The sequence below is a fragment of the Pteronotus mesoamericanus genome, unplaced genomic scaffold (assembly GCF_021234165.1).
Source record: "Pteronotus mesoamericanus isolate MK-2021 breed Mesoamerican mustached bat unplaced genomic scaffold, CSHL_Meso_final contig_52, whole genome shotgun sequence".
Lineage (NCBI taxonomy): Eukaryota > Metazoa > Chordata > Mammalia > Chiroptera > Mormoopidae > Pteronotus > Pteronotus mesoamericanus.
In genome coordinates, this window is record NW_026555189.1 from 13,236,287 (window position 1) to 13,253,638 (window position 17,352).

Consider the following 17,352-nt stretch of genomic DNA (forward strand, 5'->3'; position numbering starts at 1 on the left):
CCCCTCTCCTGGAGACTCCCGTTCGTCTCCGCCCAAACCTAGCTGAGTAGTCTCGGCGGCGGATCCGGGACCGGGTCCTGCAGTGCGCGGTGCGAGCCAGTGGCAGAGCCATGGCTGGCGGGGAAGACCGCGGGGATGGGGAGCCGGTATCAGTGGTGACTGTGCGGGTGCAGTACCTGGAGGATACTGATCCCTTTGCATGTGCCAACTTCCCGGAACCGCGCCGGGCCCCCACCTGCAGCCTGGACGGGGCGCTGCCCCTAGGCACACAGATACCCTCGCTGCACCGTCTGCTGGGGGCGCCGCTCAAGGTGAGGGAAGCCACAGAATGGTTGGAGGCTATCGAGGGTTCAGGGTTTGCGCCATAAAAGTCTTTGGGAGGTGCCCCCGGGGGCGGGGGGAGGCTGGAGTGGGTACGCTCCGACAGGAAAGTCTTGAGCTAGGGATCCAAGGTCCACATGGCCCTACTTGCGGCAACGCCTCTCAAGTTTAAAGGAAGCCGAAGAAGGGAGACGGGAACTTGTGGTGTGCACCACCTTGGCTGCGCCTTGAAGTGAGGCCCACCTGGGGAGATGCTCGGGGTCCACTTGCAGCCTGTCTGCCGGGGTAACTGCTTTGGACTGGGTGATGGTAGATTTTTGGGATGGTAGCGGACCCCGGAGGCGGAGCTGGGGGGGTGTGGACTAGCTTCCACCTCACCTGAAGCAGGGGCGGAACTACAAGGAGGGGCGGACCCGGGGCGGGCCACTGAAGGTGGCAAACGTATCGAGGGGTGTCAGGAGGATGGAGTGGATCCTGCTGTGTAGAGTGTTGCCACTGCAGGTTGGGGGTCTGGCTCGGGAGTGCCGGAGGAGAAGAGACTTCCCAAAGTGAGAGAAGTCCTCTAGAAGCTGCCCGGCCTGGGACACTCCGAGCGCGGGAGGCTCCACTGGTGGAAAAGCCCTTTGAGTCACCGCCCCCACCATCTCTAACTCGCGCCGCCTCGGCCGCAGCTGGAAGGGAGGAGGCGGGCCAGACTAATTTTAAACCGCTGGCCTGCCCTAGTTTGCCAGCACCCCGGAATCAACTCGTGCACAGTACCAGGAAAGGCCCTCTTCCAGATGGCGGGCCCTACCTCTCCTCCCGCTCGCCGCGCTCAGCTCCCCGCAGGCAGCCCTTTCCGGCGCGCTGGGTTTCCGGGCAAGCACTCGGGGAAGCTCACTACCACTTTCTAGGCTCCCAGTCAGCCAGTCTGCACTAAGTGGTGCGGGAAAGGAGAGAGCCCTCCCCTGCTCCCAGCCTTAGCTGGGTCGCCAAGTTGCGCAAACTTGCCCCCGCCCCCCGAAGGCCCGGGGTCTCCCTTGGAATGTGCCCGGGTCGTCCGGCCCCCAGCCTACATTCCTCCCGCTACGGGCCAGCCCCGCCTCCGAGCACGGGCGGGAGAGGTGGTGAGACTCTTGGCCTGGGGAAGGGCGCACGTTCCGCAAAGCCCGGGATTCAAGGCCACGACTTGAAAGTGGCAGCACACTGTCCACTCTGGTTTTGATACAACAACCTAACCCACCCCCTGCCCTGCCCTGTTGAAAGGGGTAAACTGAGGTGGGCCTGAAAGAAGCACGTCCAGCCTGAGGCCGCCTCCCTTCAGGATGGGTGCTGGAGAGAGGGGTGCTGAACTGAGGCCAGGTTCCTGGAACTCCTGGTGCTGAAATAAGCTTGGAGCACTACGGAGAACATAGCATTCCTTTCACTTCACCCCCACTCTAGAATAGTACTTAACCCTGACACCCCTCTTTCCAATTAGGGGCAGATTTGAGAGGTGAGCTACAGGAAAGAGGCTCAGAGCACCCCCCAGTTAGGGACGGGTCTCCTTACCCTACCAGGTACCCTGCCCTCTTCTCTGCTCCCTAGCTGAGGACACTAGTGAACTCAGAGAATGTGTTAAGTCCCTGCCAACTCAGTCCTTCCTGGTTGCCCCACTTTCAGGATCTCCCACCTGACTGCCATATCCCTCTCAGGCAGGATATGGGGGTGGACACACTGGGTTACCACAGTGCTTGGAGCCAGGACTCCCTGGGGCTGGCAGCTCTGCCAGCAATGGTCAGATGCACTGTGATGTGCTCATCCCAAATATAAACTGTGACCACAGCCCCAGAATAGAAGGCTGGAGGAAGAAGGCTGAGAATAGGGTAGGGGCAGGGACATCAGAGAGCTGAGAGAGGGGGAGTGGGGCCCCTCCTTGCAGGAAATGTCAACAGCTGGTTCCTCCCCTAGTCTTATAAGTGGGTGCCCCAAGGGCACAGACATGACTCAGGCCTGCCTTGAGAGCCCCTGTGCAGGGCTGCAGCACAGAAACAAGAGGAAGGGGTTTTGTACTCCCTGCTTCATCCTCTGTGCAGTTGTCCAGTGGAGGGACAGAATACAGCCAACTCTGCCCTCCCACTCTGGGCACTGACCCCCATCATCCCTGCAGACTCTGCCTCCTCCCTGGGGAGACAGAGAGGCCTAGCCTCTTTTTGGGGCACTCTCTGGGGCTCCACCCCACACAGCCCATTGGGCTAGGCCTTGACTCCCGGGCTCCCCTGGGGGTTTCCTTTATAAATGACTTGGAACTTTCAGATCTGAGAGGGCCTTGCTCATTTCCTCCCAGTCTAGGAGGAAGCTCCTGGCCACAGCCTCTGACTCATCTCCTGGCCCTGGGTGGGGGGGGTGAGGCAGGGTTTCGGCAGTGCCTTGGTCCATGCCCAACATCCCCAGGGAATATCTTCCCTCTATTGCCAGAGCCCCTCTCAGCTCGGGGACCTGCCCTTGACCCGGGGGAGAACTCGGCTCTCTGGCCCTGTGGCTCTTCTTACCCAGAGCCTGCCCACCCCACACTCCCTGTTACAATTTGCCTTTCTGGGTGGTGTCTCAGGAGCCCCTCTCTTGTGCCCAAAGGCCCTGCCACATCAGGGCTAGCACTGACTTCTCCCTTGGCTCTGGGCATAGGGACCTGGGTACTGCTCCGACCCTGATGCAAAGGCCAGAGGAGCACCCTACTCCTAGCAGCAGGGATAGCCCTAGAAATCTGCCCATTACCAGCAATTTTGTTTCCCCAGCTGTGGCCAAATATTACAGTCGGACAGGAGTGGCACTGTGTTGGAATGTTTCCTGACCTTGCCCCCTGCCTCCTTGCTCCAGCCTCAGTTTGCCCTTCAGAAGCATTTGTGGCAAGGGGGCTTAAGTATGAACCTGACCTGCTGGAACAGGGACCAAATGGAAGGTTCCCAGAGGGTTCTTTGGGGTAAGATGCCGTGCCCTGGCATGTCCAATTAGCGGGTCATTCTGGATGAGGGAGCTGGGGCTGCAGCCTGGTGAGGACCCCAGGACCTAGGTCCTGGCAGAAGTAGGCACTATTTCCCCAGCATGTATGGTATGTATGTGTTCATTAGCCTTCCTTTACTGGAACTGGGAGGACCACTTTAGGGTATTTGCAGAGTCCAGAAAGCTGAGGGGCCACCTTCAGCTCTTGGCAACCCTACGTGCCCCAGCCTTCATTCCACCTCCCCTGCAGGGTTCCCTGGAGCAATTCCAAAGAACATCCACTTAAGATCTAGGTCAGTTAGCCCTGGTCCCCATTCCTGGTTGTACAGCCTAGTACAAATTCTGTACCTTGGTCTCCTCACCCGTAAAAGGGTTATCAGAATCAAAGGAACTAGGCAGCCCAGTGAGTGACACAGAGGAAGTATAACAAAAATGGGCTTCCCTCCTCAAGGCCCATCCATGCCTTCTCATCCAGGAAGTCAAGGTCTAGTTGGAGACCCGAGGGGCAGGCAAGGAGGGGCATCAAAGCACAGGGTCTTGTGGTTATAGGAAAAGAGAAGAAAAAGGCAGTTAACAAATTATTTCATAAAACAAAAGTCCTTCAGCATAGAATTGTGTCTCCTCCTCCATCTTCCTTGTACCCTGCCCCTGGCATGTTCATTCTCACCCGATTACACTGCTATGAAAAATACTGAGGTGTAGACACCAGGGCCCCCTAAGCTTGGCCCTGTATGTCAAATCATATGTAACAAGTTGGTTGGGGCTGCTAAAAAAACCTGAGCCGAGAGAATCAAAAGAAAATTGGTCCGGAGGCGGAAGTGAGGGGCTGCGCCTGGGAAGAATGGGGGAGGGACACCAGCCCAAGACGGGCTGCAGAGACGTGTGGGAGACAAGAGACAGGAGGGAGCCAAGGATGTAGACCCACACCGACCCTGTGCTGACCCTAAGCACTGTCAGCAGGGACCAGGGTTTGGGCTTACTCAAGCCTGGCCCAACCCCAGGGTGTGAGAAACAAGGCCCAGAGGTTTGGCTCTCAGAAGGGTGACCCCAGGAAGGGGCCAGGGCTGCGAGGGACAAGCACCACTCAGCTGGCAGGAAGTCTCTGCTCTTTGCTGCTTGCCTGACCCTAGCCCCCTCCCCCATCTCTACCCAAGACAAATGGCTGGAGGAGGGGGACGTTGTCCTACAGGCCCTGGGCTGCCTATTTCCCCTGGACCTCCTCTCCAGAAATGGGGCCCTGGCGGGACTGAACAGGTGACATGGTTAGGGAAGCCACTGCTACCATCAGGGTTTAAACCTGCGCATCCGAAGAGGCTAGGATTGATGAGCACTTAAGTCTTCAGGACCCTGCCCCACATGGAGGCAGGCATTCCAGGTTTCCTGCACACTTGGGATTAGAGCGTGCAAGTATGCATGCAGGAAGGGAAGAGAGCACGCTGGGCCTGAGCTTTCTGTGGGCGTGCTTCTTGGGCCTGTGCCTGGCCAGTGAGCATATATATAGCAGACCACATACCTGGGTAAGCAAGCAGTTACCGGGTATCATCTGATCACCCCTCAGGTGTTTATTTTTACACCACTCTACCCCTCCCCTTGCTTAGCACCTTGGCGTTGTGCTCCTACATTTATTTGTGGCCTTTCTCTGGGTCAAGTCTGCCTGCTTTGCCAACCAGGCTGGAAAGCATAGAAGGCAGAGGCAATGTCTTGTTCCCGGCTATGTCCTCAGCACCTAAAACCAGCCCAGCCTGTGTGAATGAATGAATGAGCTGTTCTGTATGTGTGTGATTTGGGGGATCCCTGAGGGAGGTTGTGGCCCTGGGGGATGTATGTTTCTCTAGGGTCCCAGAAGGAGTTGCAGCGGTGCCTGGATGTGGGTGGGGAGGGTAGGCCACTGAGTCATCCCGTGGGAGGAGGGATCAGCGGGAATGTGGGGCTGCCCTCAACTGAGCTGACCCTGGATAAAGTACCCCAGCCCTGGGGCCTTGCCCCCCCATCTCAGGTCTGTTCCCAAAAGGCCCCAGAGAAGACTCTGCTCCTAGGGAAGGGAGAGAGGCCAGGCTCGCCCAAGGGGAGGGCAGGCAGCCAGACAGGAAGTGGGACAGAAAACAGGCACAGGCTGGAGTATTTGTCCTATGTCCCATGTCCCCGGCAGTGGGGGGAGGTGGTCACCCAAGGGCCTCATAGGAAGGGCCTGAGCTGCCAGGAAGGAGCTGGGCCAACCTCTCAGGCATAGCAGGGGTGCTAGGCAGAGGCAGGGGTGGGGGAAGGAGCAGGACTTCCTTTCCCCCTAAGGAATGAAGGACAGCTGGAAGCCCTTGGGCTCAGTCCAGAACAACAGGACAAATGTGGGGTTGACTTTCTCAGTAAGATGGAGACCAGAGACACCCTGACTCTGTTGGGGGGGGGGCTCACCCTAGGTCATGGCACCTCAGGTGTGGGGCCACTCGGGTCAAGGGGACTTTGCTATGAAGGAGGTATCCAGCAGAGGCATAGTGCTGCTGTTAGACTCTCCACAGTCACCTCAGCAGGCCCTTCTCCAGGCACTTCTCAAGGGACCAAGCGCCCTGCCCGGTGGAAGGGAGCCAGGCTCAGTGGGGAGAAAGACACGAGAAGCAGTACATGGATGGAGCATGTGCCTTCCTGTTACAATACAGGTTTCAGGAACTCACTGTAGGCTGCCTGAGTCAGACACTAAGATCTGGTTTTCAGTAGGCCACTTGGAGGCCTCTGAGATCCAGCTAGGACCGTATCACTGCAGCCCACTTGAGGGCAAGGCAAAGGCCCTCAGGACTGAAGGGACTGGGAGCCTGTGGATTAGCCTCCCCTCCTCACTGTCTTACCTCAGGTAGAGACACACACATCCCTTCCAGCTGGGTTTGTACCTCCCAGCATTCTTTTTTCTTTTTTTTCCAAATTACAAGAGAAAGTGTATTTAGTAAGTTAACAGAGGTAGCAGAAATGAGCCAGCTGGGATGCATGGGCTCAGGAAACAAGTTACAGACGCAAAAGATGGGCCCTTGGAGCTAAGGAGAAAGAATGGCAAAGGTAACGGACCAAGAGGGAGAATGCACCACCTCCCAGCATTCTTAACACTTTCTCCCTGGCTTGAATGCTTTGTGGCTGCAGCTTATCACCCCACAGGGCTGTGAACTTCCTCGAAGGCAAGAACTTCCTCCCATCTTCTCTCCATTCTCCTTCCTCATTCATGTTCATTAGCTCAGGACACGCTGAGTGAGCACATACTATGTGCCGAGGGTTGTGCTAGCCTCCGCAGATATAGCACGCAACAAGACTGGCATGGTGCCTGAACCCCAAGAACACAGGGTCATAGGGGAAGGACACCAGTGTTTAGGATATTGTACTGCTCTGGGGATGGCCTCAGAGTTGAGTGCACTCATGGCATGGAGTGGGTTGCATAGCATTGGCTAGCGGAGTCCAGGAAGTCTTTTTTAAAAAGCCTTATCTAATCTGAAACCTAAAGAATGAGTAGATGTTAGCCAAGAGACATAATGCACACAAAGAGCAAGAAAGTCTGGCACCTGAGAAGGATGCTGCATGAGGACTGCTGAAGAAATGCACGGCCGCAGTGCAGAGCCTGTGCTGGGCCTCTCCGCCAGCACCCTGAGTAGCAGGTAGGAGGTCCTGGGGGGTCTCCATACATACCCCAGGCACCTCTTTCCCACTCCCGACAGCTGTTCTCTTTGCCCCCAGCTAGAGGACTGTGCCCTGCAAGTGTCTCCCTCTGGATACTACCTGGACCCTGAGCTGTCCCTGGAAGAGCAGCGGGAGATGCTGGAGGGCTTCTATGAAGAGATCAGGTCAGAGCTGGTGAAGCCAGGAAGACTGGGCTGGCCCCAATCTTGCTCCCACCAGGGGCTGGCTCAGGTGTCAGCAGCCAAGACACCTGAGCTCTAGCCTGGGCTGTGGGTCATGTCCTTCTGTACCAGGTAACTGTGCCAGGGGAATCCCAAGGCCTGGCCAGTGTTACCTGCTGCCCAGGATGGGAGTGGGGGGCTGTCCCACATACCTAAGATTCCTATGTTTGCACAAACACTTCTGTCTGGCCAACCCTTGGGCCTGGAGGATCACTTGGGGAAGTCTTTGGCAGCCCTGGTGTGGGGGAAGGGACCCCAAACAATGGGCTGGGAGCTACTGACTCGGCTGCTTAATTCCAGCAAAGGGCGGAAGCCTACATTGATCCTTCGGACCCAGCTCTCGGTGAGGGTCAATGCCATCTTAGGTAAGTGTGTGAAAGCATCAATGTCCAGCAACCACCGCCCCCTCCAGCCCAGCTGGCTCATGTTCTTTCAGGCCTGTGCTGGATAGTGAACAGGAGAGATCAGACAGAATATATGGCCCCTCCCCATTCTTATCCTGACCTTTCCTGTTAGGGCCAGGGCTGATGCCACAGGTAGACTGTGGTGGGGCTGCCCAGAGTCAGGGAGTAGGTAGAGGAGGAGGTAGGGGGCTCAAGAGTACTAGAATATTCTTTGGCGGGGGGTTGTGGTTGTGTCCCAATAGAAGAGGGTGTTTGTCCCCTCAAGGTTACTATGTCCACCTATCCCTTACAGAAAAATTGTATGGCTCCAGTGGCCCTGAGCTCCGCCGCTCCCTCTTCTCACTAAAGCAGATCTTCCAGGTGAGGCCCAGAGGTGGGCTAGGGGTGGGCATCCAGCCTGAGCCCCCCATAAACTCCCCCATGGTGCCCCCAGGAGGACAAGGACCTGGTGCCTGAATTCGTGAACTCAGAGGGACTGAGTTGCCTGATCCGTGTGGGTGCTGCTGCTGACCACAACTACCAGAGCTACATTCTCCGAGGTCAGCCCCACCCCTCCCCCATGACCCTTGCCTTAAATGACCCCTTACTGACCTCTTCTTGTTTCTGTGTCCGCAGCATTAGGCCAGCTGATGCTTTTTGTGGATGGGATGCTGGGGGTGGTGGCCCACAATGAGACTGTGCAGTGGCTGTACACACTGTGTGCCAGCCAGGTAAGTGGCCCTCCACCCAGCCATGTACCCTTTCCCCACTGCCTCTGTCTGAGCCCCATTTTCCTCTTCTGCAAAATGGGCTAGAATGGTGTTAGTCTGTGGCCCCTCTAAGCCTAGAAGTCACTTCAGTGCCCAGGCCTACAGCCAGGGTCTTCTGCCAAGATGCTCCTCTCTGGGACCAGCCCCAGGATCCCTTCCCCCACCAGACCAGGAGCTGGCACAGGTCTGGCCCAAGCCCCGCTCATATGTGGTGATCCCCCCCTTAGTCCCGCTTGGTGGTGAAGACAGCTCTGAAGCTGCTGCTGGTGTTTGTGGAATACTCTGAGAGCAACGCACCGCTGTTCATCTATGCAGTCAACTCCGTGGCCAGCACCACCGGTCAGAGACTGTCCCTCCCTCCCCCACCGCTCAGAGCCCTCTCTCCTACCTTTCTCCGCATGACTGCTCCCCCTTCTGGCAGGTGCTCTTCCATGGGCCAATCTGGTGTCCATCCTGGAGGAAAAGAACGGTGCAGACCCTGAGTTGTTGGTGTACACAGTCACACTCATCAACAAGGTACGTGGAACCAAACATGTGGGAACCAGAAGCCAGTTCTGAGCTCCTCAGGCTCCTGACTTCCGGCCTCCAGCTATCAGCCTTGGCCTTGCCCTCCTATCCCTACCCTCTAGACGCTGGCAGCCCTCCCAGATCAGGACTCCTTCTACGACGTAACGGATGCACTGGAGCAGCAGGGAATGGAGGCGCTTGTCCAGTACCACTTGGGCAATACGGGCACTGACATCGACCTGCGAGCTCAACTGGTGCTCTATGAGGTGGGCAGGGCCGCCAGGGCCCAACTAGGAGCAAGAGGAGGGGAAGGAGGGGATGCAGTTCGCCAGCACCCAACCCTGCCCCAGCCGCTCATATCTGGGCCCACGTCTGCTAGAGCGCCCTGCGGTTGGAGGATGGAGACATCGAGGAAGCTGTAGGTGGGCGGCGGGAGCGAAGAAAGCCCTCTTCAGAGGAAGGCAAGAGGAGCCGCCGATCTCTAGAAGGCGGGGGCTGCCCTGCACGCACCACGGAGCCTGGGTGAGAACGTGCCTCAGCAGTTGGGGAGAAGGGATGAATGGGCCAGGGGTAGCCCTGTCTCCTGACAGACCCCACCTCCAGCCCCGCAGGTCCCTCCTCCACCGGTGGCCCTGCCACACCTACGAGCCCTCTCCACAGCCCCACAGGCCCCACTCTGCCTGCAGGCCCTGCGCCCAGCCGGGTGGGCCCTGCCTCTGGCCTCTGTACCTCGGTGAACCTCTTCCCTACCCTCTCCGTGGTGTCCTTGGCTGACAGCTCCAGTGAGAGGAGTGTCTACAAGTAAGTAGGGAGATAGAGGCTGACCCGCCTGGAACCCTCTCCCTACCTGTCCCTCCTACTTTGCTCCCTTCCATGGACACTCCGCCTCCTCTTCCCAAACGCGTGCTTTCTCTCTCTTTCTTTCCAGACTTCACCAAACTGCTCCTGTTTGGTAAGTGACTGCTGGGGGGGTGGGGGAGGTTCGGCTCTAACTGGACCTCCTCCTCCTGAGGCTTCTCTTCATTTCTTTCTGCCATTCCACCTGTCTTGGCCAATGTCATCTGTCTCCCTACCCCTTACTGTCTTTCTGTTCCTCCGTCACTATCTCTGACTCTTGGTCTGCTCTGTCTGTGTGTCTTACTGCACCCTGTCAGGCTTCATGTCAGCCTCTCCCCTCCATTTATAGTTTCCTTTTGTCATGTCTTCCCCAACCCCCTCCTCTTCCCACTGTGGCTGGGAAGGAATCCCTGATAGCACTGCCCAGCTCCGTGTGGGTGTGAGCAGCAGGGCTTCGGGGTGGAACAGGCACCACAATTACTATCTCTTCTCTCATCCCCCCCACCCAGGGCCCCTGAGAGCCCACCTGCCCCCCAGTCCCCTACTGGGCAGGCCAGGCTGGAGTAAGTACAGAAGCTAGCCTGCCAGGCCTGCCATGTGCTCATGGCTTCAGCATTGCTTCCCGCAGCGGGGGTTCCACTTGCCTGTTGCAGCCAGAGCTGGGGGACTCTCAGGCCCCTTCTCTCCCATACGCATTCCTCCTCGGTTACCTAAGGCCTACACACTGGGATTAGCTCAGTGGTGTCATAGTCGTCCCTGTGCTTCAATAGTGACAACTTAATAGCTTTGAGTGGAGATGAGGACATGACTCCCAAACTGGAACCTATTCTCCCATGTCCTCAGGCCAGGAACAGGGCAGGGAGGGAGTCTAGGGTGCTGTGTGTTGTGAAGGTGGAGGAGCAACCTAGGGCTAAGGTAAGGGCAGGGACTGAGGGCCAACAGAAGCTGGAGGGGCCAAAAAAGAGACTGGATCACATTCATTACTTCAACATAAACTGAGTGCAGGTCATTTACCAGGCTCCTTTCTGGGCATAGATCATAGCTCTCAGAAACTGCAGACCTGCCAAGGGAGGGACAAGTTGGTGTGCCATTGAGACATCTATCCCCTTCCTTTGCTCCAACGGCCCTTGTCTAGAATCAGAACAATTAACATGAACGGCAAGGTTGCTAGTTAGACATTAAGTAGAACTTCTTTCTCTCTTCATGTTGACCTGGGAATGCTGGGCTGGAAATGACCTTCCGCAGATGTGGAGGATTGAACAGGGGCTGTCCTTGGGTGTTCGGGTCCTGGGCCTGCTCAGCGCATGGTCTGTCCTGTGTGTCTGTGTGTGCCTGCAATTAGAGGCAGTGCCCAGGGGCCCAGCATGTGCGCCACCCTGGGCTGGGATGTGTCAGACAACCTCACTGACAAGTGCCTCCCCCCAGAGCCCGGTTCCTGGAGAATGTGGCAGCGACAGAAACAGAGAAGCAGACTGCACTGGCCCAGGGCCGGGCAGAGATATTAGCTAAGGCAGTGCCTGACGAGGCTGATGGGCGCCCAGGTGAGTAGGCGTGTGGGCAGGATCTATCCACGTCTCCTTATTGCTCCCCAGAGGGCATGACACTGACGGTCGCTTCTCTTTTTTTAGAGACCCGGGAACTATGGGGTTCCCCTGAACTAGTCCCTGCACCCAGAACACCCCAGAGCCCTCCACCCCGAGTCCTTCTTCGGGCCCAGAAGAGCCTTGAGCCAGAGCCCAAGGAGCCACTGGCCCCACCAAGTCCCAAGGCTGAACCCATCCAGGAGCTCCCTACCCGTGTTCCCAAGCTCTGCATTGGGGACCTGGACTTCTCAGATCTGGGGGAGGACGAAGACCAGGACATGCTGAACACGGAGTCTATGGACGCCAGGAAAGGGGTCCCACCCTCACCACCCCCACTGCCCTTGTTCTCAGGAGGACCCCCACCTCCTCCACCCCCACCTCCCCCACCCATCAAAGGCCCCCTCCCACCACCTCCACCCCCAGCTGCCCCTCTACCCCCCCCAGTGCCTGGCAGCTCAGCCCTCCCCACCAAGAGGAAGACAGTGAAACTCTTCTGGCGGGAGCTAAAGCTGGCTGGGGACCCCGGAGTCTCAGGGAGCCGCTTTGGGCCCTGCTCCACCCTGTGGGCCTCCCTGGAGCCTGTCTCAGTGGACACAGCCCGGCTGGAACACCTGTTTGAGTCCCGTGCCAAGGACATGCTACCTTCCAAGGTAAACGCACCTTCATCTGCAAGGCAACCCACGGGGAGAGGGGAGGGAATCAGAGCTCGGGCCTAACTGCTGGGGCTGCCACTCATTTCCCACGTGGGGAAACTGAGGCTAAGAATGGCGTGGGGACTTGTGTGAGACCTCTCAGCAGGGGATCAGCAGCGCCCAAGCCAGCATCTAAGCTCATCCCAAGGCCTTAAACATCCCAGGTCCCTGGTTGGGGGGTGACCCTAGCATTTGGCCATTTAGACAAGGGTCTTGGAGTGCCCTTTTAGCTTGTTGCCCCAGCTAATCCCTACCCAATCTCACACTGCCTTTCCTCCAACCTCAAAGAAAGCTGGTGAGGGCCGCCGGACACTGACCACAGTGCTGGACCCCAAGCGCAGCAACGCTATCAACATTGGCCTAACCACACTGCCACCTGTGCACGTCATTAAGGCTGCCCTGCTCAACTTTGATGAGTTTGCTGTCAGCAAGGATGGCATTGAGGTAGGGATACCCAGCTGGGGGTGTCAAAGGGAGATGGGAGGTCTAGCTCTCTCCTTTGGTCAGTGGGGGTATTTCCTGTCCCTCTAGTGGTGGGCATGGGCTTGGCAGAGCAGTCCCTAGGCCCTGTGGCTCCCCCAGAAAGCCTAGGGAAGGAGTCAAGACCAACACTTGAGACCCCAGGCCAGCACTGAGTGGTCTATGTGGGGTGGTGGTTGTGTCCTCAGAAACTATTGACCATGATGCCCACAGAGGAGGAGCGGCAGAAGATCGAGGAGGCCCAGTTGGCCAATCCTGACATACCTCTGGGCCCAGCTGAGACTTTCCTGATGACTCTTGCCTCCATTGGGGGCCTGGCTGCCCGCCTACAACTCTGGGCCTTCAAGCTGGACTATGACGGCATGGAACGGGTACCTGGGTCATGGGATGGGACAGGCAGTGGTGAGCATGCTAACCATGTAGTCTAAGAGTCCCTGGCTTCCCACACCAGGAAATCGCAGAGCCACTGTACGACCTGAAAGTGGGCATGGGACAGCTGGTGCAAAATGCCACCTTCCGCTGCATCCTAGCCACCCTGCTGGCTGTGGGCAACTTCCTCAATGGCTCCCAGGTGAGTGATAGCACATGGGGACTGGGGGCCAGGCTCTGGAGCCAGCCAGGCCCAGACTCAAACAAAGTCCTTTCAGAGCAGTGGCTTTGAGCTGAGCTACCTGGAGAAGGTGTCAGAGGTGAAGGACACCGTGCGCAGGCAGTCACTGCTGTACCATCTCTGCTCCTTGGTGCTCCAGACGCGGCCCGATTCCTCTGACCTCTACTCAGAAATCCCTGCCCTGACCCGCTGTGCCAAGGTTAGCACCAGCCAGAGGCTTCAATGAGGCTGGCCATGCCGAGAGGGAGTGCTGCTGCCTGGGGCTGGCTTCTCCCCTCCTCCCTATTTCAGCTGCTGTGCCAGGGCTTGCTCAGCTACAGGTATTTGTATGGGCTGTGTCCTCTGTCAGAAATGCTCTCCTCTGCCAGAAATGCCTGGCAACACCTACTCAGTCTTTGGGTCTCAGTTTAGCTGCCATCTCCCCCAAGAAATCTCTATTCCCCACTGGATCAAACGGACACGTCTGTATCCTACAGTAGACTGTTCAGTTTTGGAGGCCAGGGACTGGATCTTGTCTGTGTCCCTATGGCCCAGGCTGACCATCATATCAGAGGCAGCCTCAGGCAGTTGGGGACAGCCTGTGTACTCCCCTGCTTTTCTAGGTGGACTTTGAGCAGCTGACTGAGAACCTGGGGCAGCTGGAGCACCGAAGCCGAGCGGCAGAGGAGAGTCTGCGGAGCTTGGCCAAGCATGAGCTGGCCCCAGCCCTGCGTGCGCGCCTCACCCACTTCCTGGTCCACTGTGCCCGACGTGTTGCTATGCTGCGAGTAGTACACCGCCGTGTCTGCAACAGGTGAGATCATGATCCCGAGAGGCAGGCCCGCCACCACTGTCCCTCACACCCAAGCAGGACACACCATCCCCTCCTATCCTGCCCTGCCTAGGTTCCATGCCTTCTTGCTGTACCTGGGGTACACGGCACAGGCAGCCCAGGAAGTGCGCATCATGCAGTTCTGCCACACGCTGCGCGAGTTTGCACTGGAGTACCGGACTTGCCGGGAACGGGTGCTGCAGCAGCAGCAGAAGCGGGCCACATACCGTGAGCGCAACAAGACCCGGGGACGGATGATCACTGAGGTGGGTGCCCCTTCCACGTTTTGACTGCCACCCCCAATGGTTTCCTTCCCTGGCTCCCAGCTCATTCTCCTCCCTTCTCCAGACAGAGAAGTTCTCAGGTGTGGCTGGGGAAGTCCCCAACAACCCATCTGTCCCAGTGGCCGTAGGTAGTGGGCCAGGCCAGGGTGATGCAGACAGTCACGCCAGCATGAAAAGTCTGCTGACCATCAAGCCTGAGGATACCACGCACAGCCGCCGTAGCAGAGGTGGGACCTGTGGCCACTAGAGGGAATGGGTTTTGCTTTGGGGCCACGTTGGCCTGATCTCCCTATCTCGCCTCCCTCAGGCCTGGTCCAGAGCAGCTCCTCAGTCATGTCCACAGCAGTGGGGCCCTCCCCTGTACCACCAGAAGAACCCCCGGGCTCCAGTGACACTTCAGATGAGATCATGGACCTGCTAGTGCAGTCAGTGACCAAGAGCAGCCCTCGTGCCTTAGCTGCTAGGGAACGCAAGCGTTCCCGTGGCAACCGCAAATCTTGTGAGTACTCCCCACATGCACATGCCCACTGTATCCCCATCAACCTCCTCCAACCCTATTCTGTTCCTGCAGTGAGACGGACATTGAAGAGTGGGCTCGGAGAGGACCTGGTGCAGGCACTGGGACTGAACAAAGGACCTGGCCTGGAGGTGTGAAGGTGCTGCCTCCAGGATATCTACCTGGGCCACAGGCTGCATGCAAAAGACTATAGAGTGAGGAGGGACCAGAGCAGAATTCTGAGCATCTTCTCAACCCCTCGGGTCACTGTGCCCATGGTCAATGCCTTGAACAGTATTAGCTGTGTGTGTGTGTGTGTGTGTGTGTGTGTGTATGAACTCCCTGAACACATGGAGCATAATAAAGTTTTCTTAGCCAGTCCGAGAGCCTTTATCTTCTTTCAGGGTATAGACCATGTTGATTCAATAGCAGAAGGAAAATTCCAAGAGTGTAAGTTCTTCTTGCCTCATGCCTCATCATTACCCATGCAGCCATCAGCCACATTCTAAACCTTTTATTCAACAATCCTATGCCTTAGACTGCTTTCGGCCCCTGGGCTAGGCCCTCATTACTCCTGGCATGGGGCCATGCAGCCTGATCGAGCCATCCAGAGCCCAGCAGCCTGTGGTCACAATGTTAGTGGCTATAATCGTTTCATCTGCCGCCGTTCCTGTCGGCGCTGCCTTTTCTCATTGTGCTCTGGCGCTGGGGCACCACTGTCTGCCGTGAACCAAGGGCCCAGCACATTCACCCACAGGAGGTAAAGGGCCCGGCCTGGAGCCTAGGAGAGAAAAGGTATCTTGAAGCCAGGTTCAGGAAATGAAAGGAGAAGGGTTAGATGCCCCAGCCCCTCCTTGGGAGTCCAACAACCCACGTACCAGAAGCCAGAAGGACCAGATGTAGAGGGAAAAGCAGCTGAGCACCTGCACAATGGCTGTCAATAGGATCACATCCTTAAGGTGCCTGTGGAGAGAAGGGAGACTTCAAGGGCCAAATATAGTAGATGAGCCACAATTCAGCTCCCACCCTCTTCGAGTTGCAGGCAGCTGTGGGTCTTGGGCTATCTGGGCCCCAGCACCACAGCCCTGGGGCCGCTCACCTGGGCTGGCAGCGGGGGACACTCACTCTGCCATGCCCTGCTCCATGTTGAGGTCCATTCCACCATCCATCAGGGCCCCATCCTCAGAGAAGGCCGCCCGTGCCATTGAGCTCATAGAGTGGTAGCTGGCCCCATATACTGCCAGACTAAAGCCCAAGGCCATCTACAGAACAAGAATGGGGATATCAAAGGCCAGCCACTGACCCTATGTGCTCACCCATTTCCCAGAATGGGGAACACTTACCCAGGCCCAAAATGAGGCAGATGAGTAGAAGAAGACCAAGGTCACGAGACAGTAAATGGCCTGCAAGTAGACACAGGATCAGGCTGGGATCCAAAGCTACCCTAAACCATGGACCTCCCTTGACTCTGACCAAGAGACCAGGCTGTGGAAGGAGACAGGTTGTTTCTCATAGAGTGGGGGAAAAAGGAGTCTTCTCCCCAAGTCCTGAGTACCCAGACTATTCTCTGACACATCAGCGTAGGAAGGAAGCCTCTGTATTTGGGATGGTAAGGGCTCTCAAGTCCATCCTCAATTTGTTGTTTTGTTTTGACTACTCAATATTTTTTTTTCTGTACAGGATCTAATCATTTTTTTTTAAATTAGTTTTCTTCTGGAGCCTTGACTCTCATATACCACCACCACCACCACCACCACCACAACCACAGCCGCGCCAGGGCTGAGGACTGTGGGATCTTGGGTGGGCACAGAAACAAGGAGGCAGGCACTTACATTGGCCCCCAATATGATCCGCAGGTAGAACTTCAGGGTCTTTCTGTTCTCTTCAAATATCTGCTTCTTCCCTCTTGTCCCCACTTTGCCCTTGGGCTGCAGAAGGATAATGAGATGCTTGTCAGAGCCTTCCTGAGCAAGGTCCTCATCCTCCCCACCAGCCTGGTTTGCTAGAGTTCCGGTTGCACCTCAGCCAGTACTTAAACCTAGCACAATCCTTGGGATGTCCAGCCTCCTCCAGTCGATCCTGGTTAAGGTTGAAATCATCTTTCCAACAAACCTGGCTATGATCGCCTCCTGCACACCCTCGAATGAAGCACTAAGCTGATATCGCCTGGCTACCCTCGTAAGGTCCAGCTTTGGGCTTACGAACCCTTCAAGGCGAACTCCGGTGCAGCGTTGAAGAGTGCGCCCTTCTATGGCCTCCGCTGGAGTAGACCAGATCTCGGCTGATCCTTCAGGCCCCTCAGATCGTTGGCCAACTCTGGACTCTTACACTGATGCCCACCCCTACTCCGGCACCAGTTCTGGTACGGTTCTGCGCCGCTCCCTTCCACCCGCTTCGCTCTAGTGCAGTCAGGCCACTGAATGGCGCCTCCATTTGGCCGACCCACTTCTCTAGATGTCCTTCCACTGTTTTCAGCCTCCCGGCCCCGGAGCGCTTTGGCGATGCGGACCCCGCCCTACCCGCCCTCCTTACCGCCATGGCGCGACGCAAATATCCAGCCCGGGAAACGAGAGAGCGAAGGATACCACAGTCACTAGGTACCACATCGGCAGCATAGGCACTTCCGGTGCAGACCCAAATCGTCACAGCCGGGACGGAAGTGAGTGGTCCACTTCCTTCCATAGCCCTGCCCCTAGAGCCGGGAGACTACACTTCCCAGATGCCTTTCGCGGGGGCGGAGGCGGCAGG

General features: G+C 57.2%; 2 protein-coding genes across 3 annotated transcripts; one reads left to right on the forward strand and one right to left on the reverse strand.

Annotated features, from left to right (window-relative positions):
• Positions 1-46: 46 nt before the first annotated feature.
• Positions 47-14,979, forward strand: FHOD1 (formin homology 2 domain containing 1). 2 transcript variants are annotated; one of them, XM_054579331.1, is made up of 24 exons: positions 47-311; positions 6,988-7,094; positions 7,452-7,516; positions 7,848-7,915; positions 7,989-8,094; positions 8,171-8,265; positions 8,532-8,643; positions 8,726-8,820; positions 8,934-9,077; positions 9,191-9,333; positions 9,415-9,612; positions 9,740-9,763; positions 10,158-10,211; positions 11,074-11,189; positions 11,277-11,881; positions 12,212-12,367; positions 12,592-12,774; positions 12,855-12,974; positions 13,051-13,212; positions 13,616-13,806; positions 13,898-14,090; positions 14,173-14,335; positions 14,416-14,607; positions 14,680-14,979. In XM_054579331.1, the coding sequence occupies exons 1-24, from the start codon at positions 111-113 to the stop codon at positions 14,760-14,762; spliced, it is 3,576 nt and encodes a 1,191-aa protein (XP_054435306.1). In that variant the 5' UTR covers positions 47-110; the 3' UTR covers positions 14,763-14,979. The 2 variants fall into 2 exon arrangements, with proteins under 2 accessions (XP_054435306.1, XP_054435307.1); XM_054579332.1 differs by lacking the exons at positions 9,740-9,763; positions 10,158-10,211.
• Positions 14,971-17,239, reverse strand: TMEM208 (transmembrane protein 208). Its single transcript, XM_054579333.1, has 6 exons — positions 17,137-17,239; positions 16,437-16,532; positions 15,948-16,007; positions 15,730-15,866; positions 15,483-15,567; positions 14,971-15,385 (listed from the first exon to the last, which is right to left on the reverse strand). Exons 1-6 carry the CDS (start codon positions 17,140-17,142, stop codon positions 15,248-15,250), a joined length of 522 nt encoding a protein of 173 aa, XP_054435308.1. The 5' UTR covers positions 17,143-17,239; the 3' UTR covers positions 14,971-15,247.
• Positions 17,240-17,352: the final 113 nt, after the last annotated feature.